A 25,593-nucleotide genomic window follows, 5' to 3' on the forward strand; every position below is an offset into this window, starting at 1 on the left:
AGATTTACAATTTGTTTTTATTTTTTCCCTCCTGCATCAAGTTTGTATTTTACGAGAACTAGACAAACAATGTGGGGATTTTGCAATAATGTTAAATTATTTCATATACCCAGACAACAAATACTTAGACACAAACAAATCACATCGGACACAAAAAGTTATTGTTAGCAGATTGATTCAATTAATTTCTTTTTCACCCACACATAATAGTTATTTGTGCAACTAGTGAGAAAAGTGAGCAATTGACTCACTCGAGAGAAATCCTTACTCACGAGCCGTAGGTGAGTGAGGAATGGTTTCTCGAGTGAGGCAATTGTACTTTGAACTCGAGTTGCACATTATACTTTTCCTACAGTTACCATAAAACAAATAAATTGGTGAAGAAACATAACCTATTTTTACACAGAAGTGAACTTTTAATATAAAATTTAATGTGAAGTGACAAATACAACAGTACAACAGCTGACCAGCTGATTTACAGCCAGTGCTGCCAACATATTTTGTGCGCATACGTTACCTGCATGTTACACGCTCACTATTTCGTGCCTTCACGCTGCAAATCTGGAGTGAGACAAAGTAATTAGAGTGAGACAATGTTAACATTGTATCACTGATGAGCGAATTGGCCACTTTGCTTTCTCAAATAAGTGAGAGAACATGGGACGCGTTGCAGAAAGTCAACAGTCCCGGAAGATCAAATAATTTATACCTGTGCCGCTAGGTCAAAAACTACAATGTTTGCAGTGTCTGTAGATCAAAAATCCCAGTAAGTCAATTGCTTTAACATAGACCACGTTTAGTTTCGCTGAGTGAACAGTGCCGGAAGGTCAAAAGTATAATCTGTTAAAAACAACGATAGTCCTCTCGACGCATGACTTCAATAATTTCGTGTTTTGGTGTACTTAAAGTTGTGCTAAAATTTTGAAAATTGGCACAGAGCTTCTTGGTTAGTCCTACTCGATGACTATTTTGTTGGAACTTTAAACTTATTACCGATCAAATTAATAAAAATTGATATGTATGGTGAAATAGTTTTAAATCGTGATTTCTAACATGAAAAAGTTAGCATGCGAGATTTTTTTTTGTTTTTGGGTTAGAGAGGTTTCGTCTGTGGCAAAGTTGTAGCCAAAAGTGTGATGCGTAAAATATATTTTTTTGATTTTTTTACAATCAGTGGTTCAATAGATAACTTGGGTTGAAGAGGACGGCAAATTTAGCATTTCGCAACGCATGGAAAGAACTACATCGTACGATGCGACTGCTGAGTGGACTTTTAATTTACAGTTCTAAGAACAAGAAAAAGATGAATATACAGATCACCAGTACATTCATATTATTTATAAAACATCTTTCTGTATTACCAGCTTACATTTTTCACTTATAAGAATACATCATAAACAGGGTGTTAAAAATAAGCGGGGAGATACTTTACCTAGTAATTCCTTGGGTCAAAATAAACAGAAAATCAAGGATAACATTTTTTCCTAAATCGTTTCGTTAACCAGATATCCACCATTTTGTATTTTTTACATACAAATATTTATCTTTGCACTTTTCCAACCGATGTTTATGAAACTTGGTATGTATGTTAAGGTAGGAGAGACCCATGTTATAAAAAAAGATTCATCTCGATTCACCCTAAAATTTCAAAATTTAACACTTAACTACAATATAATATACTTTACTACATCACAATATTTATGTATCACCATAAATCTTTAACAAAATAAAACGTTAACATTTTTAAAATCCAAAGTAAATCAATATAATCTTTCTTTTTTGAAAAATATATTTGAAAAAAAGGCGATGGTAAAATAACGACAGGCGAGTTTCGATCTGGGTGTTTCAGGTTTGAATCTACGAGGATTTAACATTAATTAGGTAACATTAATGTTTAATCCTCCTAGGTTTGAACTGATTGAGAGGAATACATGAAACCGAAGGGGGGATGTAGCAACAAGTGCACTAGTATTTACTAGTGTCCAATTACAATTTGATGGATTTAACCAAAACCTTTTCTATTTCACTTATTTTCAGCTGTTAAATTTCAAACGATACGTTTTAGCGACATCATTAACGTTATTATCATCATCATCGTTTGAGTTTGGGTTTGCGGCAATGTATTTTTATGAATAAAACCTTTAATTTGATACCAAACTTGACCTCTGCTTCTATTAATTGACTGTATGCACTATTAATTAACAGCTGTGTCTAAGGATTATGTCGGCCTTAGTCACAAACAGGACAACAAGATCGCTCCACTCATCCCACACTCATCTCCATTCATACTTGGCTTAAAATGCATACATTTGTATGGTCGCCATTTCAAAGCAACATGGCTACATTATCAATGACAAACGTGGAAAACCTTATACGAGTGTGAGTAAGTCCGAAAACAGAGTAAGTCCGAAAACAGCTCTAAAAAACAATAAGCAATAAATTGCAAGAACCGTTGCTTATATCATTGGGTATACACGTATGTACTGACGTGTATACTCAATGCTTATATCGAACGAATGTACATCATGAGAATTTCCATTAGTTGTTCCATTTAGTTGTGTGTATAATAGTTTAGTTGACTCTTTTAAAGTCAGCGGAAATTGTGACTGTTATTACCCTTGAAATAATGTTTGTGTAGTACTTTGCAATCCTACCAATGCTTATAGAATCATACGATTACAATTTTCTGGTTAGAATATGTCGCATAGAGTGGTGACTACTGTATCTTTTTGGTTTGCTTGTAAAACAGGATCAACAGAGATTTTCCATCGACTTAAACAATACGATACTCTCAAATGTTCATTGCTATAACAAACTATCACACAGTTTGATGAATATTTGTGTGTAAACCACATACAGTACACCTGTATTCTATCTATTTTTCCAAGACTTTATAGAAAATCACGCATTACGTGATCAGTGAAGAAAGGCTGTATCCCATGTGTTTTATAGGTAAAGAAGTAAAGAAGAACACTGCTTCAGGTCAGAGCATTCAGTTATCATCAGCAATTGTAATTCCCGAATCAGTAACTGAATCAATAGTCAATTATGTTAGGGTTTGTTGATTATTTATAATGCACTTTACATGCTCCATTTGATAGTTTATAATAATTTACTCGGAATCTATAAGACACCTTTGGCTTGTATTAAATATTGGGTTGGGCCGTTTAGTATTTTGAATACAATAGGGGTACTCGTCAAACAGTTAAATATTATTATTTCTATGAAATTAATGGGTAACTTTAAAGATTAGGTGGAATTTATAACAATACTTCACCGTAATCAGCAGCAAACATACATAAGGAATTCCAGTTATTACAACAGACGCTCTGACAGCCCGTCAACATAAGACCTGCAGACGGGTCAACGAATATGCTGAAAAAAATAACGAGATAAGTGAGTGTAAAGTGACTATTTATATCCGGTCGTCATACGCCACGAGACATTCCGTCAGTGAATGGGAGGCCCACACAAGGGTGAAGATCGATAACGCGCTGCATTTGGAATGGAATAATTTGCACAGGTCCTCGAAAAGTACTAAATTCTTGAGTCCCGAAAAAGTCAAGTGCCCAGAATGTCTTATACACATACGGAAATTCAAGTCCTCAAAATATTGCAATAGTGTATTTTCGTATAAATTCTTGAGACCCGAAAAAGTCAAGTCCCCAAAATGTCTTATACACTTACATATATATGAATTTGAACGGATGGTGTTTTTGGCCTCTAGGGACTCAAAACGAAAAAATACATCGGTCCCGGGTCCAGGTGTTGCCATGAGTACTACGGTAATAGCTTATTCCCTATATGCGAAATTCGCTAAAAAAAACCTAATAATTCTATAGAATAACTAGCTGTACCCGCTGGCTTTGCCCCGTTTAACTAATTAATTTTCAAGATGAGCTCGTTCGCATGGTTCAATCACGTCCTGGTTGAAGTTCGTTCGCTACGCTCACTCACCTTTAGGTTGGAGCTCGTTCGCTGAGCTCACTTGCCTTGGGGTTAACTCGCCTCCAGGTTGAAGTTCGTTCGAAACGCTCACTCAGCTTTTGGTTGCAAATTAGCTGTTGTCATAAATTGTTTAATTGACACAGCTGTCAAGATTCATTAATTCCTTTTAAATATGAAAAATCATAAGGTTAACATGGGAAACTCCAGAGCCACTGGGGCGAAGCTCGAATGCCCTATCATAATAAAAATTACTCAGTTTTCCTATTTAATGTCCAAAGAATCGGTGTATCGAATTTCAGCCTCCTAGGTAAATGGGAAGTGGAAGAATTAGTGATGATGAGTGAGAGTGAGTGTGTCAGTGAGGGCTTTGCCTTTTATAAGTATACATAGCACATTCAACCAGCTGTTAGTTAAAACAAATTATATTGGACTAAAACAAATCGATGATTACAAAAAATACTTAAAAAAAATAATTTGAACATCCTACTACTGTATTTTACTATGCATATTTAATTAATCTGCCATCCTCGTACCGAATAATTAAATGTATCAATAGTCAGCATTACACATAGTATAAATAAGCCAACCATAAGTATGTATTTGCATTTTCTTCCAAATGCTGAATTTGTGTCACAAATGCTGAATGTTACAGCTGTTATGTTAAGCAAATTATATTGTACTAAAAGCTAGTTAGAAAACATTGACTTATTGGAGAAAGTTAGCATCGGCTGCTAGACTTTTTAAAAACTAAAACTTAATTTATAAAAAACTGGGACACTAATTTTAAATTATGGCTTTGAAATTCCCTAGTTCTCAAAATTGTCTTTCTTTCAAAACAAAACTAATGAAAATCCATCGTCTGGTTGTTTCAGAATCGTGAAAAAACCCCATTTACGTTTTAATAATATATATGATAGTTTGGACAGGTTTCAACCCTTCCGAGGCGTAATACATTTACACAGTTTATATGTAGACTACATTATAACTCATGAAATAGTTCTACAATTAAATGGATCTCCTTTTACAAACGTATATAATAACCAGAAATTTTCAGATCATCCTTGCGGGTATTTTATGCCACACATTTTGACAAAAGGCTATACCTATTTACAGTGTTGACCAAACAGTTGGCAAGAAGCATTAATAGATAAGCTATGTACCAAATATGATAATTTTAGCTCTATTCTAATTATGACAAAACACGAAGTAACTAAAAGCGAGTTTTGTTGGTGTAGTAAGCGTTGCAGGAGGTCTACTTTACACTGAATCGACGTTAACTTTTATTGCTTTTGATCTTCCGGCACTGTTGACTCAGCGAAACTGAACTTGTATTTTACCGTATTTTGTTATATTAAAACTGCTGTTGCATTAGGTCAAATTCCCAATAAGTCAATTGCTTTAACATAGACCACGTTTTTAGCTCGGACTGTATTATTTGACTTACTGGGACTTTTGATCTACAGACACTGCAAACATTGTAGTTTTTGACCTAGCGGCACAGGTATAAATTATTTGATCTTCCGGGACTGTTGACTTCCAGCAACATTCCCAGAACATGTACATTGTTAGGTAACTGTAGGAAAAAAATCTTTCCAAATAGGTAATGAGTTTCTTCTGATAAAGATTTCTGGAGAGTTATTCTTCCCAAATTTTAAAATAAATTTAAAAAAAAATCATTGAAACCTTTTTCAGTTTGTAAGTTTTTGTAGAATAGTAAAACTAGTTTAACTCCATTAAAAATTGTACAAGAACATTAAACATATTTTATCCTAAAATATATTGTCTATTTTGGGAAAATGAAAGGAATCAATATACACACACATTAAAATTTGAACATTCTATATTTAATTTATAAACACATTCACACATGACATTATAAAGATTGAGGGGGTTTTATATAAATTTAAGATAAAGGTCGGTTTATACATACAGTGTGCTACAACGATGTCTTATCGACTCATTAAAAACATCTCTCAAAAACATTGTAATGGAACATCGAAAACAGTTCGTTGCAAAATGAACGGAACAGTTACCAAGCCAAGCTGCCGTTGCCGTTGCCTCTCCGACTCCCTACGACTACAAGTAAAAACAGTTTATATGAAAATATTTCCCCCTCCGCCTGTGATGCTCCAAGCTACACGACTGCTCTAATAATACAAAAAAGCGTTACAATAAATTTATTTAAAATTATTTTACAAAATTGTATATAACCTCTGACAAACAAAACTCCACCGGACATTTGTTTCTTTCATACAAGACTATCGTAATAATAATATAATAATAAAACCGTCTAAACTATGTAACCTAATCTATACCGGTTCGGTGAGGTTTTGTTTGGAGCTCCACTCCATCGGTTGTGCGGCCGCAGTGTTGGTCTAGGCCTGATATTTGCAGATCTTGGGCAGTGATATTTTTCCCAAGGCACAAACTCCGAAATAATATTAATATAAAACAAACAGTCTTTTTTGTTGTAATGAAATGCTTGAATCACTGCGAAAGTCATCACAAGAGCTTACTCCGCGGCCGATGCCGTTTGTTCTTTGTCATCAGACGTCTCGTTCACCACCTAAACATACATCACAATTATAAACACATAACAAATTTTAAAATACTCTGAGTAAATCGGAGTTATGTCACAAGCATTTTATTAGATTGATGGAGGTATAACCTTTTTTTTATAAATTCTAACTTAGAATTACATCACAATTATAAACACATAACAAATTTTAAAATAGTCTGAGTAAATCGGAGTTATGTCACAAGCATTTTATTAGATTGATGGAGGTATAACCTTTTTTTTATAAATTCTAACTTAGAATTACATCACAATTATAAACACATAACAAATTTTAAAATACTCTGAGTAAATCGGAGTTATGTCACAAGCATTTTATTAGATTGATGGAGGTATAACCTTTTTTTTATAAATTCTAACTTAGAATTGAAATAAATAATAAATGCCTTAATATTATTCTAAAAATTTATCCTATACAGTAGAGTCCTGCGAACTCGGCACCGCCGGCAGTCTGGATAGCTCACCAGACCCTCACCTCAGAACCTGGCTCAGAAAATTAGTGATTTTTTGAGTCCGAGTTAAACATGGACTCAAGCCAGCTTAAGTTAAATTATTCGCTACTGGTAGGGTACTAAGGATTTGTTGTACTACATCTGTTGACTTAATGCAGACTTTTAATATAAATATTAATACAAAAATGCGGTTACAAAGCTTAAAAACTGTATTGTTTTTATTTTTAACCCTAGTTCCCGATAAACCAGCATTTCAAAAACTCGGCATCCTTCCAGACCACATCACGCCAAATTTGCGGGACTCTACTGTAGGCCTACTCTAATTCTTTAAAAAACTTGGATCATCCAAATGACGTCCCCTTTAATAAAATACTTATCTGAGTAACTAGTGTGCAATGGTACTTTGCACTTGCGTTACACATTATATTTTTCCTACAGTTACTATAAAGCGTAAAATTATTAGTCATTCAAACACTAAACTACACGTTTTAGGTTAGGGTTAAATGGGCAAATAAAACAAAACGGGAAACGCTACATCAGCTGATTGTAGACTTAGTGTCTTTAAGTGTTGCCAACCTATTTTAAGGTGTACACATAATATTATTACGTGTCTAAAAAACACACTGTTTTGTGTTGTTTGGTTGGAATACTAGAGTGCGGTAAAAGTAAGTAAATGCAGCAATTAGCTAATTTGTGTTCTATAATCTGTACCAGAAAGCCAGCTTTGTCTGAGAACTGTAGGAAAAGTTATTTGTACTCCCGAGATTGTGTTTGACAATAATAATCACCTGGGTTGAGATAATAGTGTCCGTAACGATGCTCTTGAAGCTATCCGTTACAATATCAACCTTTTCAGAGATCTCCTCAACAAACTGGAAACAAAACAATAAATTATTTAGTATTTATAACAAGCAATTGAGATCGCCTGGAAAAACACACACTTTTGCTTTACTGTATGGTATATGACTATACAACTTTAAACATGCTTTTAAAATCAGAATAGGCAGTAGAAAATACATAATTATTCTTAAAGGTAATAATAAATGTACACAATGCCTGGCATTTTGATTCCTGCATAGAACCTAAGAAGAAATAAAGAATAAAGTTCATAGATCAAATCTTAAATTGACCACCAAACGCCTAACAATGTTACAATCTACTTAATAAAGTTTTAAGAACGGTACATCTTTTGGAACTAATCTAGAGTTATATATTTTTTTTACCTGTTGCAATTTAACATTTATATAAAGGACATGCCATCTGTTACATGAGCTAAGCTCAAATTTGTAATGTTTTTATAGCAAATAAAGAGTTTGAGTTTAATGAGGTAGTTTTCAATAGAGTACTACCCTAACCATCACCCATAGAGTTCCTACATGAGCTAACCCCTCGCGCGCTCCAGCGCAAAAGAAACGAGCGCGCGCAAGGGTTAAGATAGTTAAATTGCGTCACCACGGTTACTAATTTCTATTGAACACCAACTAACCAATCTAAACTGAAAGGACAACCTTTTGAAAACCAATTTTTAGTTCAAACCAACCATATCAGCTAAAAATATTAGGAAGAAAATACAGTTATTTACTATTTTCAATTTGAATAAAAATTGGCTATAGCTAGTCTATATAGATGGAATGGCCTAAGCCTACCTCGTGGCTGTGGTCGCTGATGCCGTTGACCAGCTTCTCCACCTTCTCAGTGACAATTTCAGTGACTGCCGGAACGTCGATCTCTTCGGGCTCTGCCATACTCTCACCTCCACCTCCGATCTGCAACAACCACAATAAGTTACTACCAAGCAATACCTTGTCTGAAATCATTTTGGTAAAGCTATGGCCTACTTCGGTAATGTCCAATACAATTGATTACGGTTTACTCTACATTAGTGTGTAAGTGAAGTACTTTGTTGTATAAACATTCCCAGACGGGTGATGGATATATTCGCTTAGCTTGTAGGACAGGAAGCAGATATGTTAGCCAATTCTGTAGAATGACTAGAGTTTGTACAGTAACCAGCTAGTTTACGGCACTATGGCAATGTATTCACGTTCTCTACAGAATCATTGTTACGTTGTATGTTGCATAAAACCTTTTCCACACTGAACACAGAATTTTTTTCATGTGAAAATAAGATTGCTCAAATTGAACATAAATAAAATCTCGTCCAGTAAATGCTTCTAAACACTTTTCATTCTTGATTAAAAATTATTGTTATATTTTTCCAGACAAGTTGCGGACATATCTGAATTTTCTTTTTTTTCAAAAACAATTAGTGGATATATCTGTACCATTTTTTCCCTAGGCCTTAAGACCCACCCGTCTGGTAAGGATTCAGATATCAAATATTGTATCAGTACAATACAGGTTTGACAGGATGGATATGTTGGCGTACCACATACCTCATTGTCAGTCTCCGTCTCAGTGTCGTCTGCAGGCGGGGCAGGTGCAGGTGCAGGGGTTGTGGTGACGGGGGTAGGTGGTGGAGCCTCTGTAGGTGGAGGACTGGCTGGCAGAGGTGGAGGCAACTCCTCTGTCTTTACCTCAGTCTGCACCTCTACCTCGGGCTCTGAGACTGGGACTGGTGCTGGCACCTCCTCAACCTGTCACAACAAATCTCTTGCTTAAAAACAGCCCAAAGATTGGATCAAGTATATGCTTATGCAAAGAGTTAATACAATATTGGTTCAGCTAGAGTTTAAGATTTTAAGCTTTATTTAATTGGGTGTGGTTGTTTAATAACATTTGTTTTCATGAAGCATTACTTGATTGATGCATGTGAATGTTTGTAAGTTTTTTCTTCTTTTTTTCTGAGAAATGTAGGTATTTGAATTGTTAAATATTTTTATTTTTAATTAAATTAAGTTATCCCAATGTAACATTATTTTTCTTATATTTTTTTAATGTCAGGTTAAGTGTAAGAAAGGGCCATGTGGCCTTAACTTTGACTGAAAAAATAAATTAAATGGTTTTCATTTCATTTCATGTGAAAACCTTTTTTAAAAGAAGGGAACGTTTTGCACAGTTAAAGGGTTTACGGAAACAAGGCCAAATTAAACTGTAGCAGAAAGATGAGATTAAAAAAGTATCCATTTACTAAATACCTTCAACAACAAACTGGTCAAGAAAGTGATGGAAAACTCATCTTAAGAGCTTAAGTATGTGAGACTACTGTATGTTTCATTTTAGTTCTGAACAAAATGCATCCAATTCAAAATGTACCAAGACCAAGTAAGTAAATGACAACTATTTGAATTTAAATTGTAACCTCTTACTAAATCACACACAAAAAAATAAATAGTGTGCATATGAAATGTCTGCTGGAGATTGGGGTAAAGCCTTCCTTGTTCACCCACGTCCAAAGCATTTTGCCAGTATTTGAGCTGCTAGATCCTAAATCATCCAAAATCGTTGACCAATTGTTTATCCTGTACCATTCTTCTTATAACTCCAGACATACACAATTGAGAAATAGTGAAAATGCAAGAACGAAATTTACAGACTTTTTAAAATATGTACTTAAAAATAAAAAAACTTGTCCTTAGAGAAGGAGGTCCTGAAAAACCATTTCTGTGTTCTCCTCCAATTGAGCCCTGACCCTATCGATACAAATCAAAGCTGTTTACAAGAAACACAAACCTCTTCGACAGGGGCAGGTGCGGATTCTACTGTTGGTGGTGCGGGGGTGGCTTCTACCTCTGGTTCAGGTGCAGGGGTAGGAGAAGCTGGGGCAGGGGTAGGAGATGCTGGGGCAGGGGTTGTGACAGGTTCAGGAGCAGGGGTTGGAACTGGGGCAGGAGCAGCGACTTCTTGTGTGCTTGTTTCTTCTTTTTTCTCCTCCTTCTTCTCTTCTGTCTTCTCAGCGGATTCTTCCTTCTGGAAAAAATGCTTTTTTAGCACCAAATCTGAATGGGGCAAAGTTAATTGGTTCCCTACACTTAAATAGGGAAATTAAATTCCTCTGTCCGAAAATGATTTTTTTGTCTTGATCTGGTGAAAGGTTTAAGCATTTGTTGTTCTCCCTGAAGGTGTCCAGAAAGCTTTTTGGGAAAACAACAAGTTACTTTTGCTTTTTGGTGTAGTCACTTGTTAGTAGCTTACATTGTATCCGGTTATGTATCCGCTCTTCTTGACGTACGATGATAAATCATTTACAAAGAAAACACCTCAATATAATATTCTTATTTCTTTGCCAAAAGACTGTTTTCTTATATAGATAAAATATTATATAGTCAGATGTTTTTAAATTGTTTTTGGTTAAAAACAAATAAGAGTTTTAGTTGTTGTTTTAATGGAATAAAGAAGATGGTTTTTGTTAACACTTATTTTGTCATTTTTTTTAATGTTTAATCGTCCGTGATATCAAATCAATTGAATCACGTATATTGACGATATCAATTGGCGACCGTGACATGACTTTTAATTAAGAAATGACAAAATTAGGAGTTGAAGATTTGACAACTGAAATGCTGGAGAAAGGCCTGGAAGAAAGTGAGGAGAAGGAGACAGGAAGCAAAGCCTACGAGCTTCGACCACGGGTAGGACGAAATACCCAGTTGGTAGAACAAATATCACAACCTGACCCGGTGAGTACTCTACTGTCCAAAATTTCAGAGAAACTAGATATCCAATCTGAGAAACTTGACACACAGTCGGCAGATATTACTGAGAAACTTGACACACAGTCGGCAGATATTAATAGTAAAATGTCATCATTTATGGAACAAATTTCTCACAACTATTCAAAATTAGACAAAAGAATTGAATCATTGGAGTCAGATGTTGTCGTGACCATTGATAAAATTACAAAATTAGAAACAAATTTCGATGGTAACTCTGATAAATTAAATGAATTGGAAACTAAAATTGATTACATGGAAACTAAATTTCACAATAAAATTCAAGCTATCGGAACACAGATATCCTCACAGGAAAAGACAATTACTTGGAATAATCCAGAGTACCAACCATCATTCATGCCTGCTGTGGATCCCAAAATTATAAAAGACAGCTTACCGGAATTTCACGGCAGGTTAGAGGAATGTCCCACAGCGTTTTTAGCTACAGTACTAGCGAGTCTTTGTTAAAACGGACGTGTATACCGTCAGAAATATATCTGCAGATTGTGAGCAAACAGTTGAGAGGTTCGGCAGGTACTTGGTGGCAAAACATTAAGGGTCTAAGTCTAGAATGGGACACATTCAAACATGAGTTTATGCAGAGATTTAATTCAGAGGCTGTCAAAGCATTAATCACTAAGAAATTCTTGACGGATGTTCAACCTAGTGGCATGAGAGCTGGGGCATTTGTTATTCAAAAGTTACAGTTGTTTAAGAGAATGAATGATGGTGGGAGTATTGACGAGAGTGTTACTTATATTATGGAACTTTTACATGATAAGATTAGGTCTCTAGTTAAGGTAGCTCAACCAAAATCATTTGACGAACTCAGGAGTATAGTAGCAAAGCTAGACGAAGAGGTAAGCTTTTATCCCTCAAAAACCAGAACTTCGAACCCTGATAACTCCTTTAAATGTTATCAATGTAGGCAAACTGGGCATGCGAAGGCCCGTTGTCCGGAAAACTAGACCAGAACCGTTCTAATAGGGGCGAGAATGGTTCTAGAAGAGTTTCTAAGTCCCAAAACTACCAGTCAGAAAAAACTTATATTGGTCAAATTTCTAGTGAGAGTGTGGGTAATCCCCGTCCGGCAATTTGTATACAGATTGGTGACAAATATTATACTGCAGCCCTTGATACTCAGGCATCACATTCGTTTATTGGCATGACGGTGGCTAAATTGTTAAAACCTGTTTGTCCAGACGGTGTAACTGCTGTCAAAGGTGCAGTACAAGATATAAATTACAAAATCGAAGGATTTACTTTTCTTGAAGCCAAATGTTCTCAAGAATCTATTCACATTCCGGTAAAAGTGATTAAGGATTTAATCCCGGAAATCATACTAGGGCATGATTTCCTTGTTAAATACGGTGTGTTGATAGATTACACAGCAAATGAAATATTTGTTGGCATTAAAAATAGAGTTAGATTGGGATGGTTAGAGGACAAACACTTTGATTTGGGAACAGAATTAGAAAACAACGTTTTGGATGAACTGAAAACGGGAATTTTGGATCTTAATCAAAGAACAGACTTGATTAATTTACTCAGTATCTTTCCAGAGGTAATTACAGACAGAATTGAGTTCACTACTATGGTAAAACATATGATCTCTTGTAAAGATAACACACCTGTCAAACAGAAACCTTACCCTCTTAACCCGGACAAACGGAAGTTTGTCATAGAAAAAGTAAAGGAAATGGAAAATCAAGGACTAATTGAACCGTCATCATCAGGATGGGCTTCACCAATAGTATTACCCAAAAAGAAGAACGGAGACTACAGACTTTGTGTGGATTTACGTCAAGTCAACAATAAAACTATTGCTGATGCTTACCCAATGCCTGATCTACGACATCTGATTAAGCAAGTTAGTGGGGCCAAAGTATTTAGCACTTTAGATTTGAATTCTGGCTATTGGCAAGTAGAAGTAGAAGAATCATCTCGGCCTATGACAGCTTTTTCAACACCAAGGGGACTATATCAATTCCGTGTTATGCCCTTTGGATTGAAAAATGCCCCAGCAACATTCATGCGTCTGATGGACAAGGTTTTGTCAGGTTATGTTGGTGAATTTTGTCAAGTTTATTTGGACGATATACTAGTTTACAGCAAAACATTTTTTGATCATTTGGAACATTTGGCAAGAGTATTAGAAAGATTGAAAATTCATGGACTTACCTGTCAGGTGAAGAAATGTCACTTTACGTCCAACTCAGTAGAATATTTGGGTCATGTGTTAACAGACAAAGGATTAGAGAGGCAAACTGAGAAAAACAAGGCTATTGAAGAGTACGAAAGACCTGGTACGAAGCGTAAAGTTCGACAGTTTTTGGGCCTTTGCGGTTGGTACAGTTGTTTTGTACCTCATTTTGAATCCAAGGTTTCACCTCTAACTGACCTTCTTCATCAAAATAAACCTTTTAAATGGACCGAGACGGAAGAGAAAGCCTTCAGGGAGATAAAGAGATCCATCTGTGACTCTCCGGGATTAGCTTATTTGGACCCCAGTCGGGAAATATGCTTACAGACAGATGCCAGTAATGTAGGTCTTGGGGCTGTTCTCTTTCAAGAGCGGATAGAAGGAGGCAAGGATATCATTGAATATGCAAGCAGGAAACTTTCCCTTTCTGAGAAAAACTATTGTACAGCTGAAAAGGAGGCTCTAGCGGTAGTGTGGGCAGTAGGAAAATTCAGGGGGTATCTCGAGGGAAGAAAATTTAAATTATTCACTGATAATTCATCGCTACAGTGGTTAAACAAAGTATCTGGGACCAAGTCAAAACTGATGCGATGGTCTTTAATGTTGGCTGATTTTGACTTTGAAATAAATCACGTCCCAGGAGAGTTAAATCAAGCCGCTGATAGCTTGTCAAGAAACCTGGTAGACAGTGGTGAGATATCCAAAGAATTCATGGAGAGGGAAGTTCCAGTCCCAATGAAGTTAAGACATATTGAGCCTGTTCTTATGGTGGCACAACGGGAAAATTGTGACATTGACTTGGAACTGGTAAAGAAATGGCAGAATGAAGATGCAGCTTGTAGTAGAATGAAATCCTGGATAACCAAACGTTACACTAATTCTGAAGCTGTCCCATTCCAGTTCAAGACATGCTATAAGAACCTTCGCTTGGAAGACAGTTTACTTATATACAAATCTCATCTATCAGAATCTTCTCCTGTGATTGTAGTTCCGAAGTCTCAGGCTATAAGGATTCTAGAGAAGTACCACGACAGCCCTGAAGCTGGCCATCCAGGACAAGACGAGACCTACACTTCGATTCGGCGTCGTTTCTTCTGGGTAAATATGCATCGGGACATCAAGAACTACGTCCAATCCTGCACTATCTGTGCCTGTACCAAGGCTAACAACCAAAAAGCTAGTACAAGCATGAGAGGACGTCGGCCACACCAGCCGTGGGAGGTTGTTGCTCTAGATCTTATGGGACCATATCCCAGAACATCTCGAGGGAAGACTGGAATTTTGGTGGTGACAGACCTTTTTACCAGGTGGCATTTGCATTCGAAGCATTTGCCGTTCCTGAAGCTACGTCGGGAAGAATTCTACAGATCCTACGAACAGAGGTCTTTAGTCGTTATGGTTATCCACGATGTCTTCTCACAGATAATGGCAGTCCGTTCACGTCAAAACAATGGTTACGGAATCTAAATGAATGGGCTATTGAACACTGGACAACGCCAATCTACCACCCTCAGGCAAATCCTACTGAACGGAGAAATCAGGAGCTTAAGAAGCTGTTTAGGATTCATTTGTTTGACAAAGAACATACCAAATGGGATCAACACTTGCATGAGTCTCTCCTTGCCATCAGACAGCGAGTGAATCGCGTCACAGGCTTCTCCCCAGCAGAACTTTTTCTTGGTCGGGAAATAAAAAGAACTGGGGATTGGAACTTCATGCATGAAAACTCTCCTGAAACTATGAATTTGACTGCATGGCATGAAGAAAACGTGAAACAAATCAAACATAAGAATCGACAAGCTGAAGAGAGTTCGATGAGGGAAGCTGAGAGAAACGATGTACCTGAAGAGCAGGACCTGAAACCGGGTACGTTGGTTCTTCGGCGAAACCATCCCTTGAGTAGTAAGCTTAAAAATGTGCATGCAGGGATGGCACGGAAATGGCTTGGACCTTTTGAAGTGGAACACAAGCTAGGGAAGGGAGTGTACCTCTTGAGGTCTGATCCACCAATTAAGGTACACATGTCGGAGTTGAAATTACTTCCGCAAACTCTCCGTGAAGCAACTCAAGCCGAAGATGATGAACAAGAAGCAGAAGACCATAACAAAGCATCACCTGTGTATAACATATGGTCTAGAAAGAGGAAGATTTAAAATATATTGAGGGTTTTGGGGGGGATGATTGACGTACGATGATAAATCATTTACAAAGAAAACAACTCAATATAATATTCTTATTTCTTTGCCAAAAGACTGTTTTCTTATATAGATAAAATATTATATAGTCAGATGTTTTTAAATTGTTTTTGGTTAAAAACAAATAAGAGTTTTAGTTGTTGTTTTAATGGAATAAAGAAGATGGTTTTTGTTAACACTTATTTTGTCATTTTTTTAAATGTTTAATCGTCCGTGATATCAAATCAATTGAATCACGTATATTGACGATATCATTCTTCAAATCTGTATACCTCTAGCAAAACGGGAGTGCCGATGAAGAACTGTGGGGGTTCATGCATTTGAAGGGACTTGACCTGGTCTCCATAGGCACTCTCGTTTTGCTAACACTGTAGACTAACCTGATCCCAGAAAAAAGTGTGAAACTGGACAACACTTAGGCCTGAATTATCAGCAAGATTGAATTAGTTGTATTATGACTGTAAAAGAATACACTACTAGTTCAGGTAACAGGCTGTTAACCTGGCCATGTATAGCTTAGATACATCAGATAAACAGTACCTTTGTGGTGTACTTTTTCTACATAACAATATCCAAGCTTTCCATATTGGAAAGCTTAGAAACATGACGACTGTTACTTTTTCAACAGACATGGTTTAGCCCCTGAGCTGAATTGATGACTAATATAAATACCTCGTCACAGCTCTGAAGTTTCTGGTTATACAGAAACTTAAGAGCTGTGACGAGGTATTTATATTATATTAATGTTACTTTTTACCTGTTCATCTCATTCTTTTCTTAATGTACTTAGATTGAATCTCTATGAATATAAATAGATGACAATCCTGACCAATAATGATGACTTTTGAGTTCAAATCAACTTTTTTAATGATTTTTTTTACTACTATTTAATTATTTCCACATATTTACCTTGGGCTCGTCATCCTTGATGGGAAGAGCTTCTGTGTTTGCCGCTGCTTCAGCTTCCACAACCTGCAACAAAACAAATTATTGTTGAATTATTTTCTCAAACAATTTTCTTGAACAGTAAAACTATCTTAATTTACAAAGCTTTCTAAAACCAATCTGGTAGTTCAAAAATAAATTAGAACCTCTGTGCATTGACACCAGGGATTTTATTATAAATACTTCGCACAGCTCTCACAAACAATCCATACCCTTATCTAAATTTTATCGATACCAATTTCTACCCTCTTATTACCTTTTAAACACACAAAACAACAAAGTGAACAATCCACCAAACAAGATTCCCCAGTGAAAGACACTCAGTAAATGAGACAAATTGCGACTAAATGGTGACATTTATTTTGATCAGTCGGTGGCCAAGTGGGCAAGAAGCATTCACATTGTCTGCCACAATTGGGCTCCGGATCAAAATAGACCAATTGTACACCATTGATCTCCCTCCGCCTGGTATTGTGACCTCATCAGAACCAGCTCAATAGTTGTGGGATCTCACATTCCTGACCCATCCGCAGCCACTGTTTCCACAATTGACCCACCAATCTCTGCTGATTGAAGGGGTACCGTTGAAATTTTAAATCTTGACCTGGGCATTCGTTTGGAATAATTCAATAACAAAGAACTGTTTCATGTTCAAGGAAATGATTTAGCAATTAACCAAAGTAATATGTACTGTTTGACAAGATTTGTTAATAATTCTCATGGCGTTGGCAGTTAATGAAAAAAGAAACGTTGAAGCAAATACTTTGACAAATCATTTACAAAACAAATAAGTCCTTTACCAATACGAACAAACAGATTCCATGTTGAGACTTTGAAACATAAAACTGGGTGTGAGTTTAGCATCATAGTTCAAAGCAAATTTATTTTACAAATATTTCGTGATCGAGGATATTCGTTGGAGATTACTTCGAGAATTTGTATTTTTTTGAGGAAGCCCCAAACAGAATGCAATTTGATGGTAAAATTTACCAATTTAGGCTATACCGTAGCCAACAATTTGGTATTCAACAAAAATTGCTTTGACAATTTTTCTATTGATGTAAATCTGTTTGAGAAACTCAAATGTAAACTTAACAAAATTAATCTAAACACAAATTGACTAATTTGATTCCTCTTACACAAAAGGGTTCCCATGGCAACACTTCGCCCTATTAAAAATTAATCCTACTTAATTTAACTCCAGTTTTGCATCTGTATAATATTAAGACATTTTATGAAATAACTTTGTTAATTTAAAATTAGTTAGCATTGAAATTTAAAAAAAATAAAGTAAGAATGTATGTAATACCCTTTGAATACATCAAAGGGTTTTCAAATTTAATTAAAACAACCTTAAGCCTAAAGGAACCTTTCTACGGTATATAACTTTAGCATATGGGCCTAGCAAATATAAAGTCCAAGTTATAAATCCACAGAAGAGAATAAAACGTGAAAGGAGGGTCGGCTGTATTTGAGTAATGTCTCCTATATAAAAGACAGATGAGGAATACGCTGGCCCTAACACATGGATACTATACGTTCACCAAAATATCTTTCCAAGTGGTATTTTTGTGGCTCAGTTTGCTTTATGTTGACATCACTATCTTTGTTAATTCTCTCAGGTCAATGTTCTTAGTTTTTGGTAGAGTACAAGTTAAAGTTTTGAGATGAAAACTCACTTTGTTTGTACGTACAATATATCATACAACAGCTTAGTCATTCATGTTTAAGTTGCATTTTGGGTTTCTTAAAGCAATGCCACAATACCAACCCCACAACGGTTCCAAAGAATTTAATGAAAAATTATTAAGAAAGTCACCTCTTTATTATTCATAACAGAAGATCTTTTATTTATATACACTAAGTCGCAGATGCTACACTCGCAAGTATTTATATCCTCGGATTATCCTCAACATAACTGATATTTGTTTCCACGTGGGGATCAGATCAGTTACACTGGATTCGCTCCCACAATCTCTGGGGAAGTTTTTGCATCAATGAGTCATGCATTTTTTACCCAGTAATCTTATACTTTGTCTGCCATCTCTGTTTACTCGACCTTGAGTTGCTTACCCACAGCTCCAAGCTGAACTCCCAGTGCAGCAAACCTAGGTACTCTTATCAGCATTTTGTTTGCTTTTTATAGTATCATTTAATCTTGTATGGAAAAAGCATATGGATCTACTGAATAAATCGTCTAGATAGCTGAGTGACTACAATGTTTTCCTTAAGTTCTGATACTGAATATTGCTCTTTTGAACATAAATAGGGTCAGTTCTAGAACCAGATACTATTTTTCATTTGTTGTTGGGCTATTGATTAGTGATTCTCTCTAAATAAAGGTATAGTATAGAAAAAAGAAAAGGTTTTGCGGGTTTGGATTGTTCTCTGGCAAAACATGTTAAAATGCTAATGGGGTAAAAACATACGAAATAAAAGTATATGGGTTCTGCAGCAATTATTGATTTTACTCATATTATGTATAGTCTAACGTGCTGCATATGGTGTAGAATCGTGCTGCATATGGTGTAGAATCGAAGTACTTGTTAAAAGATAAAAATAAACAATTTAGCGTTAACTAGAAGATATAAAAACAATTATTTTGTACCCACTCGCACAAATTTCTATATCCCTTTTATGGTAACGTTCTTTCTGAACAACATAATTTAATTTATTCCATCCACCTAATTGACCAAACCAAACCAAAAGAAATTGTTCCGTTAACTATTAATAAATAAGAGAAACAATTTTTATGTTGACATGCGTACAGTGGGTAGCTTTAATTTAACCATGTTATTTTTCAATAGTAGACTGGATACATCTGGTCCATATAAATGAGACGTCTTCTTCAGTCTCCAAACATTCCAACAGTGTAGCCCACTGATATCGCCCCAGCCAGGAATGTTCAGTGTCCAGATGACCTTGGGTTATCGTGAGAGGCAGAGAGAGACACCGTGAAGGTCGTCGCGCTCCTCGTCTTACACCCTCTACGAGTGTAAACACAACACCAACACTCGGTCTCAATAACCTACTTCTGGTCTACGTCTTCCGATAAGGAAATATCATAACAGTGAACATACTCTCTCTTGTTTGTTTCAAACATCTTATTCAGAAAGGTTTAAACAGCAGTTACTTCTGGTGTGTTTATTTTCCATCAGCCTGTCTAAATAATCAAGAACCGAGTATAAGTGAATCTATCAATACAAAAATATACAATTTGTATGGCTTTGGTACTCATTGACCTCATAATGAAAAACCACGTTGTTTACTTTGGTCACGTTTGCCAAATATAGTTTTACTTTATGAAACGGGTGATTTAAATAAGAAAAGACTGGGTTAATTGTAAAACTAAGTACGGTTATTTTTCTGGAGTTTCTAATCTACGCAATGTTTTGCAGTCAGAGTAGAAAATAGAACTGTTTCTCTAAAGTCACTTCAAAATAAGGCATGTTTACTTTTTTAGTGAGATAATACGTGTTGTTCTACATAATCAACGTTTAACCAAAACCCTCCGAATCTACTAAAATGACATGCACGTCAAACTAACGCAGAGAAGACTAAATATTCTAGTTATCTATACTATTATAAAGAAGAGGTGGTGTCTGTGTGTGTGTGTGTGTGTTTGTATGAGCTAATCTCAAAAACTACTGAACCTATTGGGCTCAAATTGCACACACATGAAGCTACAGTTCCGAGGATACATATAGAACTATTCCCGCTTCAATATTGTCCTAGGGCTATGCCCCGTGGGCTTTCAAAAATCGGAGGTGAGAGATTTCAAAGTAAATTTTGATTGATGGTATCCATGACAACAAAGAACAAACCTACAAAGTTTAAAAATGTAAACAAGCAGTACTAACTGTCAAATTAATTTTGATTTCACAATTCCATACAGCTGGTTCAAACATTCATTTAAATACTGCATGAATATTAGAACAGATCATATTTAAAATAATGATGTCACTATCCTGAATGTAAACATTATTTAACATTACTTAAATGGAGCTGTCAAACCATACGCTAATGTCACTTTATACTTACTTACATGCCAACCCCGTACGAAGGACGGGTACTCTGCTAGTTTGAAATAAAATTTGCACACTTAAATTAATTCTTATTTACACAATTTGAAAGTCCAACAATATCTGTTATTAGGTGTAAAGCCGGGTAAGTTTACTTGACTATACCCAGCGAGGATATTAAATGATCAATTATTTATTTATCTAATTTCCTTCTCACAGCACTTAAAACCTGTTGGAACTAGAGTGCTATGACACATATTCGACACCTGCACTACCACGATATAGTAAGCAACCCTCTTAGTGACAAAAACTGTACATTCCAACCCTGATTAGCCCAACAGGGTGTGGGACCGACTAAAACCTGGTTATAAAAGGTCCAAGGATTACGTATTATATAAGGATTCCCGAGTTATGTTATGGTTTTGATTTAAACCCCGACAGTTTGTAAACTATGAGTCGTATTATCATAGATCAAGGACTTAGAATTGACTGTGGTCGTAAAAAATAAAGCACAGGCTAATATTATAGCTAAGCGTATGTTAAATGGTTGGATTAATTATTTACAATTTCTGGCGTTTTCATTGTGAAGTTAAACCGACTAGGCAAATATTACAAATAAATGTAAATGTTTACATATGTTTACACTGTTAGACTGTAAAAACATAAAGTGTGTTTTAGCTATTGAAAAAATACGATTTGATACACGTTATGTTAAGTGTTATGATAACAACACCATAAAGTAAGGAAAACTGAGCTGTATAAATGTGATTCGTTGAGCACGCAGGCTGCTGCGGCGGGAGCCTTCTCTATTCAATCCTCAACCTCTCTAATTTGACGTTGTTGTTGTCTTAATCAACCATTTACTGAGCATTGTTGCCGGTACAGTCTGTGCCCAACCCAACTGGTACAATCAGTACACTCGTTACCGTCACAATAGACTTGTGGCTGGTGGGTACACCAACAGCATCGATAATGACAAACACAAGTAATTGAAAAAACTATGTTCTGACAAATTTGGTTGATTAGTATTATACAATAAATCAGCAATATTTTTAATAATTTATTGCAGTTACCTTACGAATTTAAAACTATTTGCAAAATCATTATTTTTCATTTGTTTGTTTCACCGTGCCAATGGCCGTAATGTGCCAAGTATCAAAACAAAAATCGTATTCCGTTAATCTATTTCCATATAATTTAGAAGTACTCATCAAAATGCTAACTAAAGATGTTGCATAAAACCGCCAACACAACAGAACATGTAATATAAACTTCGTAAAGAAACAATATTATTTTTGTGAGACCAAGTTAAACATCTAGGCAAAACATGAAATTAAGAGTCAACTGTAATAAAACTAGTTTACAGCTCTGTTAAAATAATCTGCTATGCATCCACATTAATAGCTCCCAACAAATCGTTATTTGACGAAATAAAAATAACTTTTTACGCACGTCTCTGAATTATTGTGATATTTTTCAATTTCACGTTCATCCAACCCAATCGTTCATTACAACCAACAAATTGTCCAATCGTCGAACAATCCTCATACAAACAATAACATCTTTATCACCATGATACGTGTTTTTTCCACGGATTAAACAGGAAAAACCGAAAAACACTATTAATCAATTATGCACGATCCTTGCAATACTATAAATGCAAATTAAATAGGTTGCATGGTGATAGATTCAGATTAAACAGTCCAATCATAGCGCAGTACTTCATTCAGGGGATATAGGTCCTGCTAGTAACCAATAGGGTAGTAACCTATAGGGAATATATAGGTCCTGCTAAAGACCTCAACAATCGAATCGGAGTGTCCGATCGGAATTGATCACTACTGAAAAATGTTGTACACATCTAGTTGATTTGATTTTAACCCAGACAAAATGAGAATACATCTTCGTAGTGCACCGATAAATGTTTTTAATTTCCCTAAAAAGTCCCGATATCAAAATAGGACTAGCAAGTTTAAAGTACTTCGCATTCGGACGTAAAAAGTGTAAATACATTTTTCGAGTGTCGTCAAACGTTTCTCGTGTACACCCCCTTATCAATATCCTAAAATAAAAAGGACCAGCAACTAAAACTTCCCTCGTACATCTTCAACAGCAACTGCTTATGACTACACAACTGACAGTAGGTCTACCTTAGGGTAAACGTATATACCCTAAAAGTGTTTATACATATTCGGAGCGCAATTACACGTTTATCATTAAACCCACAATATGCAAACATAAGCAGCAATTACAAAGTAGGCTAACTGTCACCGGTTTACCTGAGGGTCCATGTTGTAGGTAAGGAGTGTAGAAGTGTAGAAGGTACGTTGCAGAACGCCGTCACTGACAGACTATCGGCGCTGGCGATATGTTATAGTTTATATATGGGATAAACACAGACCGCGGGGGCTCGGATAACCGGGGTGTCGGATGACACGGAGGCCTGTTTACCTTCTGACTCTGTTTGTCCGGGTGTCGGGTGACCGACGCGTGCAGGAAGTGCATTTGTAGTTGCGCTGGTCAAGAAAACATATGTCATAGTTTTAAGGTTTTTTTTTTTTTGGGGGGGGGGGGGGGGTTTAAAAACTTCGCTGCATCACAAACTGTATGTACAGTAGTGACAACAACTATCATTCGTGAGTCAAAATATATTATTTCGACCTGTCAATCTTCCTACAAAGTTTCGGACGTTGGGCAATTGGAAGTGATGTTTTATATTGTGGGGATGTCAATTGTCGGTTTAAGAAAAAAAAAACGTGTGGAACGCCTAATTCTACGTAGTAAACGAATTTAACATTTCAAAAATATCGTTAAAGAATAACGAGTAAAAAATCCCTACTCTTCATTATGTGATATAACAAGCTCTAACAACTTCATCGCGACAAGAAATTTGCAACTAATCTACACAAAGTGCGAACAGTCCCACAACTCTAGGGATGGCTTATTGTTATGATCTTTGCCAACTAGTGCTTGAGAGAGATTAGTTGCCGTCTAAGTGTAAAGTTAAGTTACTGTCTACCTAGAAGGCACTGGCAAGTTTAATGACAAACTTCCACAACTCTGGAATGGCCACCCAACTAATTTAAACTCCTCTACAATGTCAACTACTAACTATAGGATTGATGCTGATTAAATGCGCACCACCAAATTTGTCGGTGTTAACAACACCACAAACAATTTGACGAAATTATCTACTTCTAGTTTGGAATTTTAAGTTTTGGTGTACACGTAAACAGATGTGGTGTAAATAATATAGGCAATAATGCTATTTTGTGAATAATAAATGTATATTGTGTGGGTTTTGTGCCATGTAAAACATTTTTAATTTGCATAGTGGTATAAAAACTATATTTTGTTTAACTTGTTTTAGCTGTTAGGGCATCGATCAATGCACAACTCAAGAGCCTAACCAGTTACATCTACTAAGAAGTTTAGAAATAAATTCAAACCATTGTTTAAAGATAATGTTTGGTAAAGGTACTATTAGACCAGATGACACCTTGATGATAGGATGATAGTTGTTCTGAAAATCTAGTATCTAAAACGCTTGCAAATGAAGATATTCATTTAGTCATAAAAAGAAAACTGATTGAAACCAAGAAGCATAGAACTACCCTCATCAATCGACCAATAGCCGATCACTCTGGTGTCTGTTGGATTCAATAATCAGCGTGCGAGTGGGTGGGAGGCACACAATGGGCTGTGATGGGGTCGGACTGTCGGATTATGAGGGTTAAGCCCCGACAGTCGGACAATCCTGTTTACAGCCCGATGATAGATGAAGAACCTAAACCCTGCGACCATGGCCATGGCCCGTGATTCCAACTCTCCCGACAGCAATAACCTAGTGACTTGAATGCTCGCTTGTCGTAATCGAGCGTTCAATCGCAATAAACGATTGTGGTAAGTAAAATAAACGTGTACCGGTATCGACGTCTAAAGAGAAAAAAAAATAAATATTTGACACAATTGTTAATGTATTTGTAGTTAGTGAGCGATAAGTTGTAAATAAAAATGTCGATTTCCTGCTTGATGATCCCAATTCCTCAATCAAAATGAAACAACACACATTTTCATCTAAGCCTATATATCTTCTGTTCACCTTTACTATAACCGTACAAAAACCCTGTTCAATAGCAGGAAGAAATAGTTTTACTATCACACAACTGATTTCTAAATCTAATATCCACTTCACACCAGTAACCGCAGATGGACTTAAACTACTCAAACCACACAAACTCCAAGTACCATCAGCCATTACTGGCACAAAAAGTAAACAACTGGAGATTAATTAACCATTGGAGCTGTACGATTCACGGCTCAAGGCTCGACAATCAAAACGTCAGAGCGTATGAGGCGCGGTCCGTGAAGAAGCAGCGAGCAACAATAAGAAACGTCGGGAACCAACATGGCGGCTGGACCATCTGCACCCGGTTGGAGGTCAAAAGATAATCATCTCTTTATCAAACCAAACTGTGGCCACTCGCCGAGTTTTTAACAACACAACCAGACAATCTATACATTTTTTATTGCAAGCAGCCCAAAGGAGTTTGAAGCACCCGATTTAAAGTATATCTAACGTCTTCTACAATCTTGCAATCCAAAAAGTAAGTTTTTCTATTACATTTTTATTCCATACC

The 25,593-nt window shown here is 36.1% G+C and overlaps 1 protein-coding gene across 2 annotated transcripts in view; it reads right to left on the reverse strand.

The window, feature by feature from the left end:
• Window positions 1-5,770: 5,770 nt before the first annotated feature.
• Window positions 5,771-25,593, reverse strand: part of LOC128985449 (uncharacterized) — a 111,058-nt gene continuing 91,235 nt past the window's right edge. For both annotated transcript variants that reach the window (XM_054404935.1, XM_054404936.1), the window contains exons 4-9: window positions 16,896-16,958; window positions 10,609-10,845; window positions 9,372-9,572; window positions 8,622-8,741; window positions 7,764-7,847; window positions 5,771-6,514 (exon numbers count right to left, since the gene is read on the reverse strand). In XM_054404935.1, the coding sequence (XP_054260910.1) occupies window positions 6,461-6,514; window positions 7,764-7,847; window positions 8,622-8,741; window positions 9,372-9,572; window positions 10,609-10,845; window positions 16,896-16,958 (759 nt within the window). In that variant the 3' untranslated portion in view covers window positions 5,771-6,460. The remainder of the gene's footprint in view (window positions 6,515-7,763; window positions 7,848-8,621; window positions 8,742-9,371; window positions 9,573-10,608; window positions 10,846-16,895; window positions 16,959-25,593) is intronic.

Source organism: Macrosteles quadrilineatus, unplaced genomic scaffold (genome assembly GCF_028750875.1).
Source record: "Macrosteles quadrilineatus isolate MER2022 unplaced genomic scaffold, UCM_ALF_1.0 Scaffold_2__2_contigs__length_208266976, whole genome shotgun sequence".
NCBI classification, from domain to species: Eukaryota; Metazoa; Arthropoda; class Insecta; order Hemiptera; family Cicadellidae; genus Macrosteles; species Macrosteles quadrilineatus.